The sequence below is a fragment of the Bombina bombina genome, chromosome 3, assembly GCF_027579735.1.
Source record: "Bombina bombina isolate aBomBom1 chromosome 3, aBomBom1.pri, whole genome shotgun sequence".
Lineage (NCBI taxonomy): Eukaryota > Metazoa > Chordata > Amphibia > Anura > Bombinatoridae > Bombina > Bombina bombina.
The window spans coordinates 768,052,819-768,072,354 of NC_069501.1; the positions used below are offsets into that span (position 1 = coordinate 768,052,819).

The 19,536-nt window shown below is 38.7% G+C and overlaps 1 protein-coding gene across 3 annotated transcripts in view; it reads left to right on the top strand.

Annotated features, from left to right (window-relative positions):
* The window catches only part of UXS1 (UDP-glucuronate decarboxylase 1), a 626,440-nt gene that overhangs the window by 509,670 nt on the left and 97,234 nt on the right, over positions 1-19,536 (top strand). For all 3 annotated transcript variants that reach the window (XM_053707629.1, XM_053707627.1, XM_053707626.1), the window contains 3 exons: positions 8,635-8,739; positions 9,662-9,721; positions 10,009-10,130. In XM_053707629.1, the coding sequence (XP_053563604.1) occupies positions 8,635-8,739; positions 9,662-9,721; positions 10,009-10,130 (287 nt within the window). The remainder of the gene's footprint in view (positions 1-8,634; positions 8,740-9,661; positions 9,722-10,008; positions 10,131-19,536) is intronic.

Sequence of the window (19,536 nt, forward strand, 5' to 3'; positions counted from 1 at the left end):
ATTTGCCTTTCTAGACAGGCATTACCAGTTTGTAGCTCTTCCCTTCGGGTTAGCTACGGCCCCGAGAATTTTTACAAAGGTTCTGGGCTCACTTCTGGCGGTGCTAAGACCGCGAGGCATAGCGGTGGCTCCGTACCTAGACGACATTCTGATACAAGCGTCAAGTTTTCAAATTGCCAAGTCTCATACAGAGATAGTTCTGGCATTTCTGAGGTCGCATGGGTGGAAGGTGAACGTGGAAAAGAGTTCTCTATTACCGCTCACAAGAGTTCCCTTCCTGGGGACTCTTATAGATTCTATAGAGATGAAGATTTACTTGACGGAGTCCAGGTTATCAAAGCTTCTGAATGCTTGCCGTGTCCTTCATTCCATTCCACGCCCGTCAGTAGCTCAGTGCATGGAAGTAATCGGCTTAATGGTAGCGGCAATGGACATAGTACCATTTGCGCGCCTGAATCTCAGACCGCTGCAATTATGCATGCTAAGTCAGTGGAATGGGGATTACTCAGATTTGTCCCCTCTACTAAATCTGGATCAAGAGACCAGAGATTCTCTTCTTTGGTGGCTTTCTCGGGTCCATCTGTCCAAGGGGATGACCTTTCGCAGGCCAGATTGGACGATTGTAACAACAGATGCCAGCCTTCTAGGTTGGGGCGCAGTCTGGAACTCTCTGAAGGCTCAGGGATTATGGACTCAGGAGGAGAAACTCCTCCCAATCAATATTCTGGAGTTGAGAGCAATATTCAATGCTCTTCTAGCTTGGCCTCAGTTAGCAACACTGAGGTTCATCAGATTTCAGTCGGACAACATCACGACTGTGGCTTACATCAACCATCAAGGGGGAACCAGGAGTTCCCTAGCGATGTTAGAAGTCTCAAAGATAATTCGCTGGGCAGAGTCTCACTCTTGCCACCTGTCAGCGATCTACATCCCAGGCGTGGAGAATTGGGAGGCGGACTTTCTAAGTCGCCAGACTTTTCATCCGGGGGAGTGGGAACTTCATCCGGAGGTCTTCGCTCAACTGATTCATCGTTGGGGCAAGCCAGAACTGGATCTCATGGCGTCTCGCCAGAACGCCAAGCTTCCTTGTTACGGATCCAGGTCCAGGGACCCGGGAGCGGCGCTGATAGATGCTCTGGCAGCCCCTTAGGTTTTCAACATGGCTTATGTGTTTCCACCATTTCCGCTGCTACCTCGACTGATTGCCAAGATCAAACAGGAGAGAGCATCAGTGATTCTGATAGCGCCTGCGTGGCCACGCAGGACCTGTTATGCAGACCTAGTGGACATGTCGTCCTGTCCACCATGGTCTCTGCCTCTGAGACAGGACCTTCTAATACAGGGTCCTTTCAACCATCCAAATCTAATTTCTCTGAGGCTGACTGCATGGAGATTGAACGCTTGATCCTATCAAAGCGTGGCTTCTCGGAGTCGGTTATTGATACCTTAATACAGGCACGGAAGCCTGTTACCAGAAAAATTTACCATAAGATATGGCGTAAATATTTATATTGGTGCGAATCCAAGAGTTATTCATGGAGTAAGGTTAGGATTCCTAGGATATTATCCTTTCTACAAGAGGGTTTAGAAAAGGGCTTATCTGCTAGTTCGTTAAAGGGACAGATTTCTGCTCTGTCTATTCTCTTACACAAACGTCTGGCAGAAGTTCCAGACGTCCAGGCTTTTTGTCAGGCTTTGGCTAGGATTAAGCCTGTGTTTAAGACTGTTGCTCCTCCGTGGAGCTTAAACTTGGTTCTTAAAGTTCTTCAAGGGGTTCCGTTTGAACCCCTTCATTCCATTGATATTAAGCTGTTATCTTGGAAAGTTCTGTTTTTGATGGCTATTTCCTCGGCTCGAAGAGTCTGAGTTATCTGCCTTAAATTGTGATTCTCCTTATCTGATTTTCCATTCAGACAAGGTAGTTCTGCGTACTAAACCTGGGTTTTTACCTAAGGTAGTTTCTAACAGGAATATCAACCAGGAGATTGTTGTTCCATCATTATGTCCTAATCCTTCTTCAAAGAAGGAACGACTTTTGCATAATCTGGACGTTGTCCGTGCCCTGAAGTTCTATTTACAGGCAACTAAAAATTTTCGTCAAACTTCTTCCCTGTTTGTCGTGTACTCTGGACAGAGGAGAGGTCAAAAAGCTTCGGCAACCTCTCTCTCTTTTTGGCTTCGTAGCGTAATACGTTTAGCCTATGAGACTGCTGGACAGCAGCCTCCTGAAAGAATTACAGCTCATTCCACTAGAGCTGTGGCTTCCACCTGGGCCTTTAAGAATGAGGCCTCTGTTGAACAGATTTGCAAGGCTGCAACTTGGTCTTCGCTTCACACTTTTTCAAAATTTTACAAATTTGACACTTTTGCTTCTTTGGAGGCTGTTTTTGGGAGAAAGGTTCTACAGGCAGTGGTTCCTTCCGTTTAAGTTCCTGCCTTGTCCCTCCCTTCATCCGTGTACTTTAGCTTTGGTATTGGTATCCCATAAGTAATGGATGATCCGTGGACTGAATACACTTAACAAGAGAAAACATAATTTATGCTTACCTGATAAATTTATATCTCTTGTAGTGTATTCAGTCCACGGCCCGCCCTGTCTTTTTTAAGGCAGATCTAAATTTTAATTAAAACTCCAGTCACCACTGCTCCCTATGGTTTCTCCTTTCTTGTCTTGTTTCGGTCGAATGACTGAATATGACATGTGAGGGGAGGAGCTATATAGCAGCTCTGCTTTGGGTGATCCTCTTGCAACTTCCTGTTGGGAAGGGAATATATCCCATAAGTAATGGATGATCCGTGGACTGAATACACTACAAGAGAAATAAATTTATCAGGTAAGCATAAATTATGTTTTTAAGTTTCTGAATTGTAAAGCTCTAACTCCCCCCACACATTTCCTTCTATGGCTGTATCTATATCTATTGTTCTTTTGGTAGAATACAAAAATGCATAGGGATTATCTGCTGGAGCATGCCTAGAAGCTGTGAACTCAGTTGAAATACAATGCCTATGTCTTAACACTGATTAGGAGGGTGGAGTTGGCTTTCCCGGGCACCTTAGCTATGTAATTCATTTTGCTTATTTTTGAAAATTATTTTAAAATACTTGCCAGCAATTTTGAAAACATTTTTTATGCAAACTATTTTTAATCAATTAGCCATTTTAGGATATGCACAGATCTCAACCTGTTTTGTGTCCGTTTAAGACAATATTTGATGTTTTTCTTTGTGAATTTAATGTTTTGTTTTTTTTTAAATATACACTTATTTCAAATCTGATTACTGCAACGTTCCAAAAAAGTGGACAGGGGAAATTTAGGACTAATAGCGATGTGACACGTTGAAATAAGAAGGTGCTGTAAAACGAGTGAGGCAATCGTGTAATCGTAGTATATAAGGAGCCTCCAAAAAAGGCCTAGTTCTTCAAGAGCAAGGATAAGTCAAGACTCGCCAATCTGCCAACAGATGCTTCGGGAAATAATCCAACTCTTTAAGAACAAAGACAAATCTGTAGTATTTTGGGCATTTCACCTTCTACAGTGCACAATATAATTAAAATATTCAAGGAATCCGGTCAAATCTCTGTTTGTAAAGAGAAAGGCTGAAAACTACTTCTGAATGTGTGATCTCCGATCCTTCAGATGTCACTGTTTCAAAAACTGTCATAAGTCTGTAATGGATATCCTGACATGGGCTCGGGAAAACTTTGGTAAACCTTTGTCAGTCAACACCATTTGCCGCTGCATCCACAGATGCAAGTTAAGGCTTTACTATGCAAAGCAGAAGCCATATATCAACACTGTCCAGAAGCGCCGCTGACTTCTCTGGGCTCAGTCTCATCTGAGATGGACAGTAGCATAGTGGAATCATGTTTTGTGATCCGATGAGTAAACATTTTAAATAGTTTTTTTGAAAAAAAAAAAAGCTGCTGTGTTCCTAGGCCAAAGAGTAAAATTAAAAATATTACATCTCCCACTAATCAATTTAAATTGAACATTAAAGAAACGATAAGATGTAAAGACAAATATGAGATATACTGTATATAATTGAGTGTTCATGCAAAAAATTCTATATTGGAGAGACCACCAGGACCCTAAGAGAAAGAATGAGGGAACATCTCTCATGCATAGCTAGGGGCACACTAGACACTTTATACACACACTTCAGAGAGATACATAATAACAATGTTAAATATATGAAATTCTGGGGTGTAAAGAAACTTATCCCAAATTGGCGAGGGGGCAACAAAGAATTACAACTGTTGAAAATGGAGGCGGAACTGATATATCAAATGGACACTTTAAATCCGTCAGGATTAAATTCAGAGTTGGATATTATGTCTTTATTATAAAGACTCCGATATAATTTTTTTTATAAAATGATATATAGATCATACATAGGAAGAGAGTAACGTTGTTATTTAAGAAATAGGATTACAAAATGTGCAAATTTCTAATAAATGACCATATAGCGATCTAAACAACTTCATTTGAGATTATAACATTATTAGAGAGTTATGAAGTAGTCATGAAGTGGCTATATTTTTTAACTTAGTTTTTCAACATGTTACAAATTTTATTGTTGGATAACTTTACAATTATAAGAAGATGTGCATAATATATATGTATCAATTATTGATTTAGAATTAATAGCATTTTGATATATTAATGTCAGAAGTCCAGCTTAAACACAAGGGCGATTACAAGTTTCCACCTTAAAATCGAATTAAAATGAACACCAATGGAAATAAAGGGAGGCCTTTTTAAATGGACTTTGCAACACATAAGATTATCAGTCTTGATAAAGCCCAGTCTGGGGCAAAGCACGTAGACTTTCTACCTGACTTTTTTATCTAACAGAAATTGGCACATCATCATCTAAAGGACAGTGTCCTGTGAAGTCAATTCATAATTTCAATACCTGTAGCACTACAGTTCATCTTTGCTTTTGAGCGATATACCTAAGATCCAGCAAAAGAACAAACTATCACGATACTGAGTCACTGTGACATAGAAAGAGGTAACGTGACCAGACTATCCGGAGCAGCTATACACAGCCCCTCCTAGACGCGGAAAGGACCACCGGGAGGAGCAACGGAAACCGTTATCTGGAGTTTAGAGACACTTTTCCTCCTAGACACGGAAAGAACCGCTGAGAGGAAATTGCAGCATCTATCATCAAAGTAGGCATATAAGTTCTCTCGAAGACACGGTAAGGACCGCCGAGAAGAAACACGCTACAAACAGAAGCCATCCCCAAACTATCAAAAGAGATACGACCGCTGGGAGGTCTGATTCTTTTCAATCAAACACCTCAGCCCGGGGTGTAAGGTACTTTGCCACATAGGCGTTATATCACCGTAGAGATATAACACAAATTGCTCTCTCGCCCTGTGTTTAAAAATTGGGGGAAACTATATATAATAGTATATTACCTCAATTACAAAATATGTGCATACGCTGTATTTTATAGATTTTTTTGTTTGTTTTTAATCTGGCCATATCATTTTTATCCATATTACCTAATTGGAATGTATATTGCAGGGAGACGTCCCTTAATGAATTAGTTTGCATTGTCATTTTATTGCTTTCAATAAATACATTGTTGTATATTTTATACTTTTAGCTCAGAGTTTTTATATTGCCACAATTTATCACCATAGTCATATTCATAATATTATTTACTCATATTATTAATGTATTGTATATAGTCCGTGCTTATTGCGCTACCTCTTTAACATACATTCCAAAGATGAAAAGGACCATCCAAGCTGTCATCAGCGTCGGGTCCAAAAGCTAGTGTCTGTCATAGTATGGGGGTGTCAGTGCCCATGGTATGGGTAACTTGCACATCTGTGAGGGCACCATTAATGTAGAAAGATATGTATATGTTTTGGAGCAACATATGCTGCCATCCTGATGTCATCTTTTCCAGGGATGTCCCTGCATTTTCAAGCAAGACAATGCCAAACCACATTCTGCCTATGGTTGCATAAGCAGAGAGTGTGGGTGCAAGTATGGCCTGCCTGCAGTCCTAACCTGTCTCAGATTGAGAATGTGCGGTGCATTATGAAGTGCAAAATAAGGCAGCATAGGTCTGTACAATTGTACAGCTGAAGACATACATAACAGATAAATGGTGGGAAATTCCACTTGCTAAACTTAAGCAACTGGTGTTTTCAGTGCCTAAACGCTTAATAAGTATTTTTAAAAGAAAAGGTGATGTTACGCAGTAGTAAACAGTCGACTGCCCCAACTTTTTTGGAGTTTGTTGCAGTCATCAGATTTGGAATGAGTGTATATTTTCAAAAATACATTACATTCACAAAGTAAAACATCAAATAATGTGTTTTCAATAAAGTACAGGGTGAATTTAATTTATATTTTTTTTCATACTGTCCCAACTTTTTCGAAAATGGGGTTGTACATCTGACGCTTATGTCATGTACAGATTTAATAAACTTAGTATAAAGTTATGTATAAGTTTCTACATTTTAGGATCCATCAGGAAAAATAGTTTGACTAGCCGCATTGATTCTCTTTGTCTTTCAAGAGATCAAGAGTTTTTGTTCTCTTTGAAGCAGAGTCCATATTGAGCAGAGGTCCTATCTAAATGTTGACTATGTTCTTTAAGAGGCAGCAACATTTATAAAAGGATTTGGACTTTAGGGGAATAATTAATCCTAATACCTGTGCAACCTTAGGGTCAAGAGTTTTTCCTCCAATTTGTTCGTTGTCCAAAGGTATTTACAGTCCTGTCCTGGATTTAACATTCCTAAACATATTGGTCAGGATTCCCACTCGAATAATGGGAACAACCCTCGCGTTTTTTTCCCCCTTGATCTAAAGGGTCAGTTTATGGCTCTTATAGACCTCAAGGACTCTTATCTGCACATCCCTATACACAGGGATTATTTTTTAGTTCTTGAGTTTTGTATATCTGCAAAACACTGCCAGTTTGTCACTCTGTGTTGGATACAATCTTGCTGGTGATCAGAATCAGGACAATTCAGTTGCTCCTTATCTGGATGACATATTAGTGCAAGCTTATTTCCTGTCAATAGCTATTGTTCATACTCGCAAGCTTTTGTCTTCTTTCAAGACCATAGTTGGAGTATCAATGTACTTAAAGCTCCTTATATCCTGCTATATGGGTAGCATTTACAGGAGTCATAAAATACTCAATCCTTATGCATCTAGTTTCCTAATGGAACTTTGAAATATAAAGATTCAGAGCTGGTGTTTCAGAAAATGTGCACATAAAAGTGGGAAAATTGTGTGACACATACAAGTCCCAAGGATAATCAGAGGTCCCTCACCTGACAGAGAGCTCAGAGTTACCTAGTGGGTGGAATCCTGAAACAGCTACGATCCTGTCAGACAACGTGCCGCCTACTTACCTCATATGATTGAGGGGCCTGGATTCTGTTGGGTGACTGTATTGATCCCATCCTGCCTGATTTGCATCACTGGAGATGCTTTACCAATTGTGAGTATATTACTTAAATAGAGTAATATATCTTGGGACCAAACTGTACTAGGCCATATAGGCACCCCTGTGTCTCTTTATATTTCCACTACAGATTATTCCTTTCTACCCTAGAGGTCGGTCTGCTGGGTGACTGTGATTGATCCCAGACTGCTTCTATTGCACTAACTGAAGTGCTTTCCAAATTGTGAGTTTATACTGGCACGACTAGACCATAATTATTGTGTTGAACAAACAATATTGGGCCATGTGGCGCATCTGTCTCTTTCTGTTTTGTAGTCTTGTGCAAGCAGACAGGCCTCATGATGTTGATGGCAGGCTCCGAATTTGGCAGAAACAGCATGAATCCATGAACCCGTCATGTCTGATGAAAACTGTGCAAGGTGGTGGGGGCGGTGTTATGGTGTGGGTAATGTTTTCCTGGCACATGTTGGTCCATTGATACCCCTAGATTTATATCTGAATGCCACAGCATACATAAACATCATTGCTGACCAAGTGCATCCGTTTATGTTGACAGTTTATCCTCTGGCAGATAATTACTTCAAGCAGGATAAGGCGCCGGTGTGCAAAGCCCGCATCACAATAGTATGGTTCCTGGAACATGACAATGACTTTTCTTTGCTGCAGTGTCCCACTCAGTCCCTGGATCTCAATCCTATCAAACATCTTTGGGATGAGCTGGAAAGGGCTATTCGCTGCAGGCCTACACCTCTGTAGAATCTCCAGGGCTTGTATGACACATTGCCTGCATGGTACACAATACCTCCATAATGTGTTCAGCATCTTGTTGAATCCATATCATGACGAATTCAGGCTGTTTTGAAGGTTAAAGGAATCTCAACACGCTACTAGGTAGCTGTACCTAATACAGTTGCCGCACAGTCTAAATTGTTTCATTACAGCATCTCTGTGGACTGTAAGTTGTTATGAATACTATTTGGCAATGTTGAACTGCCTTTGTATAACATGTATCTACTATCTGATGGAAAAATATATTAAAATATTTGTTAGTACCTCTTTCCACCCATATTTATAGTAATAATAATGTTTTAGTCAGGGTTTTGTTTTTTTTAATTAAGCAAATTCATATTTTTAGTATCTTTTTTTCAAGGTTATAATTTATTTTATTTAACTTGTTTTGCAGTGGACCAGATATACCACTTGGCATCTCCTGCTTCACCTCCAAATTACATGTATAATCCAATAAAGACACTCAAGACAAACACTATTGGGACTCTAAACATGTTAGGTAAGTTCATGTTATAATGCCATTATTAATCACCTGCTGTTATATAGGGATATGGGAGGGAATATTCTGCATATTTCAAAAAATAATAAAGTAACCACTGTGCACAACACAAAATTGTTTGCAGTTGCAGTGTATTCTGTAGGAGATCCTTGGATTACGTCTACACGTCATGAGGAGGGGTGGACTTTTTGACACGAAGACTAAACACTGGGCTAAAAGTCATGTAACCCCGGAGTGATTGTGTCTGTAGTGTTTTTAAGCTTGGTTTTAATCAAGTGGAAACCCCCTGTTTTACCTGGGTGACTCCTTGAGTGCTTATCTTAGAGCTATAGTAGCTCAGTTTTATGTGTTATATGAGAAAATTCATCTTTAAACTGTAAAACGCTATGGACTTTTTTGTGTTTTATTTGAGGCAAATCTAACTACTACTGCGAAACCACCATTTCTCTGTTCCCTTCAGAAATCACTGCAACTGCAAACTATTTTGTTAATTATTGTGCACAGTGGTTACTTTATTATTATTTGAACTATACACATTTTGGTTAATAAGTAACACTATTTACGTTTAGTATATTTTGTATTGGTAATATTCTGCATGCAGATGTCCTACCTATCTAACTTCTACAATGTCTTGCAGGTCCACCACTAGGCTTCAGAAATATATCAGTTGGTTTTATGATTTTATATTCATTAAAAAGGACTTAACTCTTTTTTTTTCTCTTACTTTTTACCAGTAATTAGGTGTAGATTCTTCTTCTAGCTATTTATTTAGAAGATGAACGTCAAACTATTAAAAAAAAGAAAATGTAAAACCTTAATAACTTAATTACAGATTTAATGTTGATTTTATGAGGCATCTATTTTTTAAGATCTGATATTTACTCTAAGCATTTCAACTGAATAGCCATGTTCTTATTTTTAGGTTTAGCAAAGCGTGTTGGTGCCCGGCTTCTGCTAGCTTCAACATCAGAAGTCTATGGCGGTAAGAAAACTTACTAGTATTGCTTATTTATTTAAGAAATGTAACTCGATAAAGTATTTCACTACTATTCTATACCTGCCTGAGAACAGAATTAATAAAACTGAATACCTGCAGCCGTTATTTAAAATGTTTAGAAAGAAGAAAGTCATTCAAAACTCTGACGTTACTATAAGCATTAAGAAAAAAAATCAATATTTAAGATGGATTTGACAAAGTATTTTTTTTAAATTCTTATTAAAAGTCACTTAAAAGTGCCTCAGTACAAATACTTTGATTTTTTGCTACAGATCCTGAAGTACACCCCCAAAATGAAGATTACTGGGGACATGTGAATCCGATTGGTCCTCGAGCTTGCTATGATGAGGGGAAAAGGGTGGCAGAGACAATGTGCTATGCTTATATGAAACAGGTGGGTTTGTGGGAAAATAGTAGAAATGTTCTATTTTTTTTGTTTAGTGTCATCCCATAAATAATGGAAGATGGATAATTGTGAAACATGCCGATTACACTAAAATAATAGGTTCCTAAATATAATGGGAGGGTATTATAAAAATGATTCTTTGTAGAGGTTTCTTGTTGTTGTTTATACATCTTCACAGCAACTTTCCATACTTCATCATGATTTGTAATTAGTTAACTATATATTACAGTTTCGTGCAACAGTTTTCATTAAATACACAAAAAAATTAGTTTGTTTTACATACAGGTAAGCAGGTGCGATCTTCTGACAAAGTAAAGGTTCTCCCTGTGAAGCTATAGACCCTCTAATCTGCTCAGATGAAATACCATACTTGACATCTAATGTTAGTGGACATACTACAGACACATTGATATAGAACTAATGACCTTTAAGAAGAAATAAACAAGTTAAAAAAAACTGACCCCATTAAACCTGAGCATGAGGCTCGTGCTGAGCATGGAAATGCATATCATTTTGAATGGCCAATTAATCATAAATAGCATACAATGCACATGTTTGTGCAAGTCTAGACCAATGAGAGTTTTCCCTTTATCCAGTAATATCTTGTCACTCCAGAGGAGGTTAATTATATGAGTCTGCTTTAAAATGCCTCAAAGGGACATGAAAACCAAAATTTATTTTCCAGCTAAAGGGGAGGAGAGTCCACGGCTTCATTCATTACTATTGGGAATTAAGTACCTGACCACCAGGAGGAGGCAAAGATACCCCAGCCAAAGGCTCAAATACCTCTCCCACTCACCTCATCCCCCAGTCATTCTTTGCCTTTCGTCACATGAGGTGGCAGAGAGGTGCCAAAGATTTGGAGGTCTCTTATGGAGGGTACTACTCTTCGCAATGGGACCAGAGTTTTAAGTAGTCCTATAAGGCTTCTCAGGGCTTGGGTGAAAGTTAGAGTCCAGAGATGCAGGGAGAGTCTCTTTTACAAAACCATCCCGACTCATATTAACAGCTCCTACAGCAATCATCGTTGACGAGTTTCGCAGACTGCTTTCTTCTCTCAAGTCCATGTCAGGAGCGCTGCTATGACCTGTCACACTTGCCATGTTCCTGTTCCACGGCGTGGATTTTGGTAAGATTGTTTCATTTTATATGCAATGTTAACATAGAAGACAGGTCCACAGTGTGGCGCCTTTTATCTTTACAGAATCACCGGTTAATATTCCTGGTACGGGGATTATTGAACAGGGGGGTTTATACATGATATTGTTTATTGTGCCATTGCTGCGCTGTGCGGGATGAGGCTCTGGCAATGTGTGGAACTATCAGGTTCTTTTCCGGTAGTTTATGCCCAGTCCTTTTTTTTTGGTGTGTTTTCTCCTTTAGGCAGGGGCGGTCCTGCGAGGCACCTGTGTAACTGGGTGGGGCTCTTCACTTCCGGTCTGATCTGCGACGGAGTAGACAAATCGGTTTCTGTAGTCCGGTTCATAGGAGGTGGTGAGTGCTCCGGCCCAAGGTGAGGGTTTCCAGAATTCTGTCCTTTCTTCAAGAAGGTTTAGAGAAGGGACTTGCCGCTAGTTCCTTAAAGGGACAGATTTCGGCATTATCTGTTTTGTTACACAGGAGACTCGCTGAGCTCCCTGACATTCAATCCTTTGTTCAGGCTTTGTTTCGAATCAGGCCTGTCTTCAGGCAGTCTGCTTCCCCATGGAGCTTGAACTTGGTCCTTAGGGTTTTGCAACAGGTCCCGTTTGAGCCTATGCATTCCCTTGACATTAAGGTTCTGTCCTGGAAGGTTCTTTTCCTGTTGGCCATTGCATCGGCTCGCAGTGTATCTGAACTGGCGGCCTTGCAACATGGGCCACCTTATCTGTTTTTTCATTTGGATAAGGCTGTTCTTCGCACTGGCTTGGGATTTCTTCCCAAGGTGGTGTCCAATCGTAACATCAATCAGGAAATAGTTGTTCCTTCTCTGTGCCCTAACCCTTCTTCCTCAAAGGAGTGGTTACTTCATAATCTAGACGTGGTCTGTGCCCTGAAGTTCTATCTTCAGGCCACAAAGGACTTCAGACAATCTACATCTCTTTTTGTTGTGTATTCAGGGAAGGGGTCAGAGGGCTTCTGCTACTTCTTTGTCTTTTTGGCTGAGGAGCTTGATCCATTTGGCTTATGAGACAGCGGGACTTAAGCCTCCTCAGAGGATCACGGCTCATTCCACTAGAGCGGTGGCTTCATCTTGGGCCTTCCAAGAATGAGTCCTCTATGGAGCAGATTTGTAAAGCGGCTACTTGGTCTTCCTTGCATACTTTTACGAAGTTTTACAAATTTGACATTTTTGCTTCTGCGGAAGCGGCTTTTGGGAGAAAGGTTTTGCAGGCTGTGGTGCCTTCAGAGCTTGGGTATATGTTCCCAATAGTAATGAATGAAGCCGTGGACTCTCCTCCCCTTTAGATGTAAAACATAAATTATGCTTATCTGATAACTTCAATTCCATCGTGGGGAGGAGAGTCCACGGCTCCCGCCCGTATCTCTAGTGGGCTGACCTAAATTTAATTTCTCTTCTGGCACCATTTATACCCTGTTTCTCCTACTGTTCCTTGTTCCCTTGGCAGAATGACTGGGGGATGAGGGGAGTGGGGGAGATATTTGAGCCTTTGGCTGGGGTGTCTTTTCCTCCTCCTGGTGGTCAGGTTCTTAATTCCCAATATTAATGAATGAAGCCGTGGACTCTCCTCCCCACGATGGAAATGAAATGAAATTATCAGGTAAGCATAATTTATGTTTTTCAAGATTCTGAGCATACAATTTTAAACAAATTTTCAGTTCAATTCTGTAATCAACTTTGCTTCAATCTCTTGGTATCTATCTTTTGTTGAAGGAGCAGCAATGCACTACTGAGAGATACATGAACATATGGGGTGAGACAAAGACAAGAGGCATAAATGGGCAGCCACCAATCAGCAGCTAACTCTTAGTAATTCATTGCTGCTCCTAAGCCTCCCTAGGTCTACTTTACAACAAAGGATACCAAGAGGACAAAGCAAATTAGATAAGAGTAAAAGTATATTGGAAAGTTGTTTAAAATTGCATGTTCTATCGGAATCATAAAAGTTTAATTTTGACTTTACTGTCCCTTTTAAGCATATTCTTTTTTTTTTTTTAATAAAATATTGTATGGAGTATTTTCATCTCTGTTTGTAAACAGACTATAAAATAAATTCCCCATTATGACTTCTGTTAAAAAAATTTTTAACCACAAATATGTCTCATATCCTATTCAGATCTTAAAAGAACAAATAGTAAGTCTTTTCTTCTTATAAATCTTAAATGCTTGAAGTGTATTTCCATAGCTGTAGTAAAAAACCCAGGCCTAGATTTAGAGTTGGGCGGTAGCCGTCAAAACCAGCGTTAGAGGCTCCTAACGCTGGTTTTGGGCTACCGCCGGTATTTGGAGTCAGTCAGGAAAGGGTCTAACACTCACTTTGCAGCCGCGACTTTTCCATACCGCAGATCCCCTTACGTCAATTGCGTATCCTATCTTTTCAATGGGATCTTTCTAACGCCGGTATTTAGAGTCGTGGCTGAAGTGAGCGTTAGAAATCTAACGACAAAACTCCAGCCGCAGAAAAAAAGTCAGTAGTTAAGAGTTTTCTGGGCTAACGCCGGTTCATAAAGCTCTTAACTACTGTGCTCTAAAGTACACTAACACCCATAAACTAACTATGTACCCCTAAACCGAGGCCCCCCACATCGCCGCCACTCGATTAAATTTTTTTAACCCCTAATCTGCCGACCGCCACCTACGTTATACTTATGTACCCCTAATCTGCTGCCCCTAACACCGCCGACCCCTATATTATATTTATTAACCCCTAACCTGCCCCCCACAACGTCGCCGCCAGCTACCTACAATAATTAACCCCTAATCTGCCGACCGCAAAGCGCCGCCACCTACGTTATCCTTATGTACCCCTTATCTGCTGCCCCTAACACCGCAGACCCCTATATTATATTTATTAACCCCTAATCTGCCCCCCTCAACGTCGCCTCCATCTGCCTACACTTATTAACCCCTAATCTGCCGAGCGGACCGCACCGCTACTATAATAAAGTTATTAACCCCTAATCCGCCTCACTCCCGCCTCAATAACCCTATAATAAATAGTATTAACCCCTAATCTGCCCTCCCTAACATCGCCGACACCTAACTTCAATTATTAACCCCTAATCTGCCGACCGAATCTCGCCGCTACTGTAATAAATGGATTAACCCCTAAAGCTAAGTCTAACACTAACACCCCCCTAAGTTAAATATAATTTAAATCTAACGAAATAAATTAACTCTTATTAAATAAATTATTCCTATTTAAATCTAAATACTTACCTGTAAAATAAACCCTAATATAGCTACAATATAAATTATAATTATATTATAGCTATTTTAGGATTTATATTTATTTTACAGGTAACTTTGTATTTATTTTAACCAGGTACAATAGCTATTAAATAGTTAAGAACTATTTAATAGCTAAAATAGTTAAAATAATTACAAAATTACCTGTAAAATAAATCCTAACCTAAGTTATAATTAAACCTAACACTACACTATCAATAAATAAATTAAATAAACTACCTGCAATTATCTACAATTAAACCTAACACTACACTATCAATAAATAAATTAAATACAATTCCAACAAATAAATACAATTAAATAAACTAACTAAAGTACAAAAAATAAAAAAAACTAAGTTACAAAAATTAAAAAAATATTTACAAACATTAGAAAAAAATTATAACAATTTTAAACTAATTACACCTACTCTAAGCCCCCTAATAAAATAACAAAGACCCCCAAAATAAAAAAATGCCCTACCCTATTCTAAATTACAAAAGTTCAAAGCTCTTTTACCTTACCAGCCCTTAAAAGGACCTTTTGTGGGGCATGCCCCAAAGAATTCAGCTCTTTTGCCTGTAAAAAAAAACATACAATACCCCCCCCCCCAACATTACAACCCACCACCCACATACCCCTAATCTAACCCAAACCCCCCTTAAATAAACCTAACACTAAGCCCCTGAAGATCTTCCTACCTTATCTTCACCTCGCCGGGAATCACACCGATCCGTCCTGGCTCCGATGTCTTGATCCAAGCCCGAGAGGGGGGCTGAAGATGTCCATGATCCGGCTGAAGTCTTCATCCAAGCGGGAGCTGAAGAGGTCCATGATCCGGCTGAAGTCTTCTATCAACGGCATCTTCAATCTTCTTTCTTCCGGATCCATGTTCATCCCGCCGACGCGGAACATCCATCTTCACCGACGACTTCCCGACGAATGACGGTTCCTTTAAGGGACGTCATCCAAGATGGCGTCCCTCGAATTCCGATTGGCTGATAGGATTCTATCAGCCAATCGGAATTAAGGTAGGAAAATTCTGATTGACTGATGGAATCAGCCAATCAGAACCAAGTTCAATCCGATTGGCTGATCCGATCAGCCAATCAGATTGAGCTCGCATTCTATTGGCTGATCGGAACAGCCAATAGAATGCAAGCTCAATCTGATTGGCTGATTGAATTAGGTGTTTTTATTTATTGATAGTGTAGTGTTAGGTTTAATTGTAACTTAGGTTAGGATTTATTTTACAGGTAATTTTGTAATTATTTTAACTAGGTAACTATTAAATAGTTCTTAACTATTTAATAGCTATTGTACCTGGTTAAAATAATTACAAAGTTACCTGTAAAATAAATATTAATCCTAAAATAGCTACAATATAATTATAATTTATATTGTAGCTATATTAGGGTTTATTTTACAGGTAAGTATTTAGCTTTAAATAGGAATAAGTTATTTAATAAGAGTTAATTTATTTCGTTAGATTTAAATTATATTTAATTTAGGGGGGTGTTAGGGTTAAAGTTAGACTTAGCTTTAGGGGTTAATAAATTTATTAGAGTAGCGGTGAGCTCCTGTCGACAGATTAGGGGTTAATACTTGAATTTAGGTGTTGGCAATGTTAGGGGGGGCAGATTAGGGGTTAATACTATTTATTATAGGGTTATTGAGGCGGGAGTGAGGCGGATTAGGGGTTAATACATTTATTATAGTAGCGTTCAGGTCCGGTCGGCAGATTAGGGGTTAATAAGTGTAGTTAGGTGGAGGCGACGTTGGGGGCGGCAGATTAGGGGTTAATAAATATAATATAGGGGTCGGCGATGTTAGGGCAGCATATTAGGGGTACATTGGGATAATGTAGGGGGCGGGGGTGTACGGAGCGGCAGATTAGGGGTTAAAAATAATATGCAGGGATCAGCGATAGCGGGGGCGGCAGATTAGGGGTTAATAAGTGTAAGGTCAGGGGTGTTTAGACTCGGGGTACATGTTAGAGTGTTAGGTGCAGACGTAGGAAGTGTTTCCCCATAGAAAACAATGGGGCTGCGTTAGGAGCTGAACGCAGCTTTTTTGCAGGTGTTAGGTTTTTTTTCAGCTCAAACAGCCCCATTGTTTTCTATGGGGGAATCGTGCACAAGCACGTTTTTGAAGCTGGCCTCGTCCCTAAGCACCGCTGGTATCGAGAGTTGAAGTTGCGGTAAATATGCTCTACGCTCCTTTTTTGGAGCCTAACGCAGCCATTCTGTGAACTCTAAATACCAGCGGTATTTAAAAGGTGCGGCCAGAAAAAAGCATGCATAGCTAACGCACCCCTTTGGCCGCAAAACTCTAGGCGTTAGTCTCTTTCCACTGTCTACCAAAATGACAATCTCCATATCATTTTTAGTATTCTCTGTGTTGTATACAGGATAACCACAATAACCAAGTCATTTGCTGAACCCTATGTCATGCAAGATGCCACTTCCTTATACAATTAATCAATATTTAATTATGATACATTCACTTACTAGGTAGAATTATTTACCATCAAGAAATAATGATTTCATTATATTTTTACATGTGACTATAACACACTGCTTAGAATTCTTTAGTTTCCCATATTAATTGTATGGCTAGAGCTATGGCTTTTAGAAAAAGATGTTTGCGTTCCTGATTTTGAAGCAAATATGATCATTAATGGGTGAATAGGATTTCTGATTTATTGAAAACCATAAACATATCCCCATTTCAAAGTTGAAAATTCTATTTGTATGTTCTTCATGTTAGTCTAACTACCATATATTTGACTAAAAGGAGAATGTAGAATTAAAGAGACATTTTTCAGTAAAATGTTGCCAGACGTAAGGCCAGATATAAAATTGATCTGAGCACAGTTAAAGGGACACTGAACCCAATTTTTTTCTTTCGTGATTCAGTTAGAGCATGCAATTTTAAGCCAATCTTTTGGTATCTTTATTTGAAATGCAAGAATGTAAGTTTATATGCCGGCCCATTTTTGGTGAACAACCTGGGTAGTCCTTGCTGATTGGTGGATAAATTAATTCACCAATAAAAAAGTGCTGTCCAGAGTCTGAACCAACAAAAGAAAGCTTAGATGCCTTCTTTTTCAAATAAAGATAGTAAGAGAACAAAGAAAAATTTATAAAAATGCTTAAAATGGCATGATCTATCTGAATTACAAAAGAAAAAAAAATGTGTTCAGTGTCCCTTTAAGTCAGTCACATTGACTGAACTATTGAACAGGCCAATAGAAATACTAAAATCCTGGCCTGATTGGTGTGTTTGGGGACTGCAGATGAGAAATGCTGTTTTACACAATAAACCATATCCCATAATTCCATGTCCTATCTAAAATACTTCTTGTGCACTTGGTTAATTGTAGGTCTTAGAAAAGATATTCTTTATTTCATTTGATGCTTAGAGTCTCCACATATTTGATCATACTAGAAACTGTTTTAAGAGGGGCGTTTCAAACCTTATCTGTACCATCTAAATAAGAATATAGTTGAACTTATTAAAGGGACATTCAACTCAAACACCTTTAATAAGCATAGTTTTTGAGATAATACCCCACCTCCCTCTATTCATGAGTGCTACTATGTTGAATCTAGTTTTAACTGCATTCCATTGCTGACATGAGTTTACACATGTGCAGCAGATTTTTTCAGAAACCTACAGTGGAACCTAAGTTTTAAAATGGCAGCACTCGTAATTAGAGGAAGGTGCATGAAATGCATTTAGTGTTACGTCCATTTAAGGCTTTTTTTTTTAAAACAATTATTTCTGAGTGAATAAAACACCTTTTTATGTAGGAGTCTTTTTGTCAGCCAATGGAATTTGATAGATCTTTGTAGTCTTATTTTTTGTAAACATATTATACTAATTTTTTTAAACATGTTCAGCTGCTGCTCTTTTATATACAGTATATTTATAAAAACATTTTCTAAGTAGTATGTTCTTTAAATCCCGTACTTTTCTTTTTTTAATAAATAATTTATTTATTTTTTGTTAAATCTGTTAGTAGAAAATGGTTAAAGTTAGTGGGACAAAGATTTACTACTACAAAATAAAATGATAATTTATAAAAGTCATAAGACAAGTACAGAAAAGAAAACATTTATAATGAAACAGATTCTTGATTTTATTTATATTTTTAGAATACTAATATGTTAATAAATGTTTATACATTTTACTAAGAGTTTATGTCCTGCCTCTAGGTAGTAAGGAATTCCAGAATCATAGAACTGCACAGCATGCTGCATTAGGTCTCTCAAATTCTACTTATGTTTACTTTTTTATGTTGGATTGTAGTAATATAAACACATCCTTGTACCTAATGAAGACGTTAGCCAAGGAATAATCGATACAGCTTAATCTTAAAATCTAGATAAAAGGAGTTTAAATAGTTATTTTGTAATTTATACTGAGAACATGTGTACAAACTCACACACTATATCACTGTCTTTCACAGACCCATTATGACACACAAATATCATGGTTCACATCAGCCAATTTCATAATTTGCTATTTCATTTGTAGGTATAATTTTAACACATTGAAGATATACAGCATCAGGCTGTAGACACCGAGAAAAACAACATAGGAAACTGAAAAGCATTGGGCTAAAAGATGACAGTTCATGGCTGTGTGCATTATGAGAACATTTTTGCTTAATTTAAAGTACAACATAATTAACATTTGTTGTAGATATGTTTATCTGGAGGGAAAATTAAATATTTAAACACACCAGGAAGTTGTAAGGGACGCTGAAGAAAAACAAAGTTTACAAGAGCTATAAAGTCTGTTGAACACAAGTTTAACAGACTTAAAGGAACCAGGACCGTCTTTAACACAGGGCAAAAGGGGCAGCTGCCCAGGGCCCAGTTTCTGTTGAGGGGCCCAAGAGTCCTAAAAAAATGGTTTTAAATGGTTCATACGAGACTGCTGATGTGACATGGGGAACACACACATTCAATCCTAATACTGTCACAGTCAAAAGTA